The sequence below is a fragment of the Sapajus apella genome, unplaced genomic scaffold (assembly GCF_009761245.1).
Source record: "Sapajus apella isolate SASKATOON/1434 unplaced genomic scaffold, GSC_monkey_1.0 scaffold65, whole genome shotgun sequence".
Taxonomy (NCBI): Eukaryota; Metazoa; Chordata; class Mammalia; order Primates; family Cebidae; genus Sapajus; species Sapajus apella.
The window spans coordinates 11,872,676-11,880,600 of NW_022437005.1; the positions used below are offsets into that span (position 1 = coordinate 11,872,676).

The 7,925-nt window shown below is 47.7% G+C and overlaps 1 protein-coding gene across 5 annotated transcripts in view; it reads right to left on the reverse strand.

Annotated features, from left to right (window-relative positions):
- Positions 1-3,296: 3,296 nt before the first annotated feature.
- NINL (ninein like) overlaps positions 3,297-7,925 on the reverse strand; it is a 152,331-nt gene continuing 147,702 nt past the window's right edge. For all 5 annotated transcript variants that reach the window (XR_004259873.1, XM_032248195.1, XM_032248194.1 and 2 more), the window contains one exon: positions 3,297-4,227. Coding sequence is in view for 4 of the 5 variants with exons in the window: in XM_032248195.1 (XP_032104086.1) it covers positions 4,036-4,227 (192 nt within the window). In the remaining variant the exon portion in view is untranslated. The remainder of the gene's footprint in view (positions 4,228-7,925) is intronic.

The window sequence follows — 7,925 nt, forward strand, 5'->3', positions numbered from 1 at the left end:
TGTTAGCTCTTAAGTTTTTTGTAGCTGCCACTTATTGGGGTGCGGAAGTGCCCTTCTGTTCCTGGTGATATGGTTTGGCTGTGTCCCTACCCAAATCTCACCTTGAACTGTAATAATCCCCTCATGTCAAGGGCAGGGCCAGGTGAGATAATTGAATCATGGGGGTGGTTTCCCCCACACTTTTCTTATGTCAAGAAGTCACAAGATTTGATGGTTTTATAAATGGGAGTTCCCCTGGACACACTCTCCTGCCTGCTACCATGTAAGATGTGACTTTGCTCCCTATCCATTTGCCTTCTGCAGTGACTCTGAGGCCTCCCCAGCCATGTGGAACTGAGTCAATTAAACCTCTTTCCTTTATAAATTACCCAGTTTCTGGTACGTCTTTATTAGCAACATGAGAACAGAATAATACACTAGTTTACTAAGAATTTTTTTAAAAATCAGAAATGGATGCTGGAGCTTGTCATATCCTTTTTCTCTATCTGTGGAGATGGTTTCATCTTTTAGTTTGATATTTTGGTGAATTATGGTGGCTGATTGATCAATTGAGTTTTCAGTGTTAAACCTACCCTACATTCATGGCATAAACTACACCTGGTCATGATGTATTATCCTTTTTGTAGAATTTTATTTGAAAACTTTTGGTTTTTTTTTTTTTTTTTTAAAACAGATTCTCACTCTGTCCCCCAGAGCTGGAGTGCAGTGGCATGATCTGGAAGCTCCCATACCCTGTCCTTTTGGGCCTTTAATGGAAATCTCATTGGTTGGGCATGATCGACCACCAAGAAGAGGTATGACTGCACAAAAAAGGTATGATCTAATGCTCATAGTCTGAGTGGCGCTGTCCAACACCCATCTGCTCAGGTGCTTGGCCTCTGCTGCATTCCTTCTTTCAGAGTATGGGGCAGTGCCCCTTCTGATCATAGAGAATTTCTTTACGGCCAGCTCCAAGACAGAAAGGTGGGAAGGTTCTTGCCTTGAGAAAAAGGAGCCCGTGAAAGGAGGGCATAAGGGCAGAAAGAGAGACTGTCTTCTGAGACAGAACTGCCCCAGCATTACTACAACAGACTGTAACAAAGGCCATGGGAGTTATGAACGAGAAGCCATGAATGAAACCAACATATCTATCATAAGTTCTATATACTTGGCATTATTATTTCTTAAATGTTTGTAGAATGTGTATTTAAGCCATCTGGGCCTAAAGTTTCTTTGTGGTAAGGTTAACAACAGTTCTGGCTTTTTAAATAAATACATGGCTATTCTGGTTGTCCATTTGTTTTTCTTGAATGAACTTTGGCAATTTATGTATTCTCCATTTTATCTAAGTTACCAAATTTATTTATATAAAGTTGTTCATGGGCTAGGCATGGTGGCTCACGCCTGTAATCCCAGCACTTTGGGAGGCCAACACAGGAGAATCGCTTGAACTCAGGAGTTTGAGACCAGCCTGGGCAACATAGCGAGACGTTAGGAAAAAAATTGCCAGGGGTGGCGCTGTGCACCTGTAATCTCAGCTACTCGGGAGGCTGAAGTGGGAGTTGGAGGCCGCAGGGAGTTATGCCACTGCATTCCCGCCTGGGCAGCAGTGTCTAAAAAAAAATAAAAATGTTATTCATAATATTGCCTTATTATGCTTGTGTATCTAGACTATAGTGATATCACCTCTCATTTCTGTTAGTAAGTTTTCTTTTTTCTTTTATTCTGATTGAACTAGAAGTTTAATCTTCTGAAAGAACCTGCCTTTGGTTTACTGACGGAAGTTTCCATTTCAGGAGTCAACAAATGTTTTCTGTGTATTAGGCTTTGTGGGCCACATGACCCGTACAGCTGCTCCGCGCTGCTGCTGCAGCACAAAGCAGGTATAGGGAATCTCTAACTCAGCGTGGCCGTGCCAACCAAACTTAACCTGCAGCATGCCACAGCCAATCTATTCTGTTCCTTGGTTTCTGCTATGATCATCATCATTTCCTTTGCTTTTGACTTTGGGTTGAATTTGCTTTTGTCTACTTATTTAAGGTAGAAGCTGAAGTCATTGATTCAAGACCTTTCTTCTATTTTAATCTGGGTGTTTGGTTCTGTGAAATTTCCCCTAAGTAATGCTTTTGCTCTGCCTCACAAATTTTGATATATTGTGTTTTCATTTCCATTCAATCCAGAATATTTCCTAATTTCCCACTTCTCATTTCTTCTTTGCCTCATGGGTTACTCAGTAGTATGTTGTTCAGTTTCCAAATATTGGGGGATTGATTTCTAGTTTATTTCCACTGTGGTCACAGTATAAACATCATATGACTTGAATCTTTGTAATTTTTTGAGATTTGCTGGCCCAGATTATGCTATGTCTTGGTAAGTATTTGGCTGCCTATGCTTCTGCTGGTGTCGTGTGGTAGGCTCTAGATGTCAGTATGTTGATAATGTTGTTCAGGTCTCTTGGTTACTCCAGTCTCAGACAGAAGCCCAAAGTGAATGAAGAAGTGTACTTCTCAATGAGTTTTGATAAATGCATGTACATGTGTTAATATACACTGTATTGGGACATATTTTAATAACTGGTAGAACTAGTCCCCATGCATTGCTCTTTGTCAGAGTTTTCCTGTTTCATTTGCTTATTTCGTTGTATGTAAACACTTTAGAATGTCTTGTCCAATTCTGGGGTTGACTGGGGCATGGAACATCTGTATATTTGTTGGGACTAATTACATTTATCAGTGAACTTTGAAGAACCGTCAACTTCATGTTGCCACATCTTCCTAAGAACCCTTTCCATCTGTTCCAGCTTTGTTATCTTTCCATGGTGCTGTGACATTTTTCTCCTGCAGAGGGGAGAAGGCGTGCCAGCTCTGGGATGGCGGCTGTCCCAGGAAGAGGAAGGAGGCTGAGAACAGAACATGCTCCCCCACTCCATGGTGCTGTGGCAGGATGTTATTCTTACATCTGTTGATGGGCACATGGTGTTTCTAATATACTATTTTCCTATATGTTTGGGATATTTTATAGTTTAAAAAATTAAAAAAAAAACTTAGAAGTCAATTTTATTCCAGCACTTTGGGAGGCCAAGGCGAGTGGATCACCTGAGGTGGGAGTTGAAAACCAGCCTGACGAACATGGAGAAACCCTGTCTCTACTAAAAATACAAAATTAGCTGGGCGTGGTGGCGCATGCCTGTAATCCCAGCTACTTGGGATGCTGAGGCAGGAGAATTGCTTGAACCCTGGAGGCAGAGGTTTCAGTGAGCTGAGATCACGCAGGTGCACCACAGCCTGGGCGACAGAGCAAGACCCGCCAAAAAAAAGTCAATTTTAATAGAAAAGAATTTATTGCAAATACAGTGACTTTTTATATTACAGTAGTACATTCCAGTCAGCCATATGGCCATAATTTATATACATTTCAAATATAAAACTATACTTTTTTTTTTTACATATAGTGCAATTTCCAGTGTGATGACGTTTCAATGGGAAAAAGATTGTGCATTTGCAATAAACACCATCATCCCTGAGTCCACAGACCTAAGACAAGGGTCCCTGGAGAAGGGGCTTCCCCTCCTTTCTTGCGGGGTTGACATTCCCAGCAAGTGAAGCCTTTCTGGAATGTGTGTATGCACCCCCCACCAGGAGTTCTAATAACCTCAGCTCAGAGCAAAACAGTAAAATGGCAAAACTGTGCAGAGCCCTGATTTTACATTTCAATCCGACAGCCAGGGTCAGAAGGTCATTGCCTGCACATGGAAAGTGCTGTCCTCACCTGCTTACTTAGCTGCTCCTTGCTGACAGCTCCGAGAATCCGGCTCCAGTGAGTGGCAAATCTGGGAATTTTGCCAAGGGAAATTACTCAGGACTGCTAATAAAAATGCAGGCTTTTGCAACGTGCATATTCCCCCACCTCTGTCTTGCCCAGGGCAGACCATTCATTAAATGTCTGGTGGGTGAACAAATAATCCCAATCCTCAGATGAGCCATGGAAAACTAGGGCATCACGGCGGCTTACTTTAAAAGATGTGCTTACTAATGAATCCGAGGAAATAATCCATCTTTACACAGAGAGGGCTGCAGGGGCAATCCTACTGACGAGTTTGTTGAGAGCGCGAACTTTTTCTTCCAAGATGCGGCTTTGCTTCTCAGCACCTCGCTGCTTCTCCTCGGTGGCCTGAAGTGCTCTCACCAGGTGGGCATTCTCCACGTACAGCTCCTTCAGCAGAAGGTCGGACTTTGTGTTCTTTTCAAACTAGGGAGAAGAGGAAGCCATGCTTTGTGTGAGCTCAGTGGAGAAACACTACAAATCAGCCTGCTCTCTTATCCTTTCACATTTATTCAAACCATAGTTTTGGGCTCTTAGAAATCTGACACAAATTCTGGATTATTATTATTATTTTTTGAGATGGAATCTTGCTCTGTTGCCCAGGCTGGAGTGCAGTGGCGTGATCTCAGCTCATTGCAACCTCCACCTCCAAGGTTCAAGTGATTCTCCTGCCTCAGCCTCCCGAGTAGCTGGGATTACAGGTGCCTGCCACCGCACCCAGTTAATTTTTGTATTTTTAGTAGAGATGATGGGGTTTCACCATCTTGGCCAGGCTGGTCTTGAACTCCTGACCTCGTGATCTACCCGTCTCGGCCTCCCAAAGTGCTAGGATAAATACTGCATTATAATGACGTTTTGTTAACCTGGCATAGAGGAAATTGAGAATCTGCTGGGCTATGGGGTGGAGAAAACTTGAGGCAGGTTTGTGCCATGAAATAAGGACTTCAGGCCAAAGTGGACAGTCCTCAAAAGGCCCTGGGACGGTCACAAGTGTGAAACCGGTTTGTCCGTGTGCACTCTACTGGCTGTGATGTCAGCAGGGCCGTGAGCTGGTCACCACACACGCGGCAGCCAGGCCGCATGGGTTCAGTGATAGGAACGTGAGGCCGCTCTAGTCACCCACCCCTGTTGTGGCCTCATTTGGGTTATGAGGGCACAGTGACCCCCGGAGTCGAGCTTCCTTGAATCCACACTGCATCCACTCACTGGACAAGCAGTTACTGAGTGTGCCCGGTACACTCCTGCTCCCAGGAGCACAGACTAATAGCAGGAGGGAGATGGAGAGCAAATATGGACAGGCTCGAGGAAAACCTCAGGGGCAGTGCTGGTGAGGGCAGTGTTGTCCCATTTTGGTTGGGGTGAAAAAGAGCCGCTCGGTGAGGACATCTCAACACAGAGCCACAGAAAGCAAGGGAGTGAGCACTCAGGCTTCTGGGCGTGAACATTCCAGGCAGAGAAAAGAGCAAGTGCAAGGGTCCTGTGGTGAGCACCTGCTCAGGGCAACTGTGGAGCTGCTGGGAGGCTGCTGCAGCTGCAGGGCATGGTCGAGGGGGAGGCAGAGGCATCAGAGCTTTGAGGCAGGGGGCTGGATCGTTGAAGCCACTGTGAACACCATGCATTTACTCTGAGAGACACGGGAAGACTGGATGGTTCAGAGCGGAGGAGGGACAGGGTTCAGTGTGTGCAGAGAGAAGATTGAGGGAGGAGACGAGGAAGGCAGTTAGCATGCTGGAGAAGGGTTAGTGAGAAGTAGTTAGGGTCTGTGTCCACTCTGAAGGTGTGGCTATGGATTAGATGTGGACATCGGGTCATGGAGTGAGCCCTGATCCTAAGCTTTTGGACTGGAGCCACTGGCAGCGAGAGCAGGTGAGATGGTGCAGGCAGCCCCTTCAAGGGCATTTCTGTGAAGAGAAGTAAAAAACTGACAGGGCCGGGGAAGGGCTGGGAGCTCCTGAGGTTTGTGCACTGGTGGTAACGAGGCTCCAGGACTGCAGGGCAGCTACGGAGGCGGGTGCAGGACACAGGGAAGCCATTAGTGTGGAGGGCCCTGCAGGTTCTCTTTGGGTGCTTCTGATCTTCCAGTGAAACAAGCAGCAAACACAGCTGAGAGATGAGGGAGCTAGAGGGTCAGAGGAGGGAAGGGATGGATCTCCTGCAGGGGAGGGAAAGATGGGTACTCCACAGTGGGGAGGAGGTGAGTCCACTGCAGAGAACAGTGCCAGCAAGCTGGGGAGGGGACAGGTGCAGGACAGGCAGCACTGAGGCCCTGGGCTGTGGCCTGGGCTCAGGGCCAGGGCAGGTGTGCAGGAGCCGCAGGATTTAACCAGAAGTCAGGTGTTGCCGGCGAGACAGGAAACTGAGTACTGTGGGTGTGTGCGAGGGAGAAAGGGTGAGAGGGACTGGAGGCGCCAGCAAGGGACAGAGCTGGGCAGGGACGGGTGGCCCCAGAGAGGGACTGGGCACCTTCCACAAATGCCTCGTCTAGTTTGGGCTGAGCTGGGATCCATCGTGTAGACCAATCCATACTGGATCACAATGGAGCAAAAATACTTCTCCAGGTTTTCACATTTTTCCTAATGTCTCCTAACACTGAATGTGGCCCACGGCCAGGCTTCTTCTGTGTGTGCACTCCAGACCTGCGGGGCCCATCCACACCCTACACCATCAGCCCTTGGGGTGCAGCACTGCTGCACGTCGTTCCCACCTGCTGAGTTAGACTGTGAACATCTACAGACCACATGAGCTGTGGCACCTCATTTTTGGTCTTTGCTCTTTATAGTAGCCCAAGTGGCTTTTTCCCCATTGTGGTTTCTTTTAAAAGATAGATCCTAGCCGAGCACGGTGGCTCACGCATGCAATCCCGGCACTTTGGGAAGCTGAGGTGGGCGGATCACAAGGTCAGGGGTTCAAGACCAGCCTAGTCAACATGGTGAAACCCAGTCTCTACTAAAAATACAAAAATTAGCCAGGCATGGGGGCGCATGCTTGTAATCCCCGCTACTCAGGAGGCTGAGGCAGGATAATTGCTTGAACCCGGGAGGTGGAGGTTGCAGTGAGCCAAGATTGCGCCACTGCACTCTAGCCTGCACGACAGAGTGAGACTCTGTCTCAAAAAAAAAAAAAAAAAAAAAAAATCCTGTCATGCTTTTACTTAAAATCTCCCAATGCCTTCTAACTGCCATTATGATAAAACCCAAACCCCTGATTTTGGCTTCCAGGGCCCCACCAGTTCACACCAGCCATGGCAGCCTCCTCCATGGCTGTCCCCTGCCTGGAATCCGCCCTTCTCAGGGTCCCCCAGCACGCAAGGAGATGTGTGCATCTCCCACCCAGTAAGCCTTCCAAATGCCACCTGGCCTCTGCTGAGGACACAGCTGGGCCTTCCTGTGCTGGTCAGTGGGTACCTGCCCCAAACTGGCTCTTCAAGGTGGCCCTGACCACTCCCCCAGACCCCCTCATCTCTATTCTCCCTCTCTCTCTTTATTTTTTGAGACGGAATTTCGCTCTCTTGCCCAGCCTGGAGTACAGTGGCGTGATCTCGGCTCACTGCAATCTCCGCCTTCCAGTTTCAAGTGATTCTCCTTCCTCAGCCTCCCAAGGAGCTGCGATTACAGGTGCCCGCCACCACGCCCAGCTACTTCTTGTATTTTTAGTAAGACGGGGTTTCACCATGTTGGCCAGGCTGGTCTCGAACTCCTGACCTCATGTTCCACCGCGCCCTATTCTCTCTTTTTCAGAGCACTACCGTGGCGCAAGGTCATTTATGCTCTATGGGAGCATCTGCCTCTGTCTCCAGAGGATCAGGTCCGGGATGTAGGTTCAGCCCTGCTCATCTCAGGTCTACCTAGGAAGGCTTTACCAGAGGCGCTCAAGGACGCCTGCAGATGAAGGATGAGGTCCTTTCTCAGTATATGTGAACACCCAAAGGCCAGATCTTAAAACCCTTCCCAAAAGAAAATAAATGCAACGTGCACCTGCAGTGTAGGGTATTGCATTTAGTTCCCTGGAATTCTGTGACAAGACAGCCTCCCTATATTAGCTGCCTGCACACCCATAGAAGTGGAGAACGTTCGGAAGAGGACGCGGACACGGAAGCAGCAGTGCCCATCACTCACCTGCTCCTT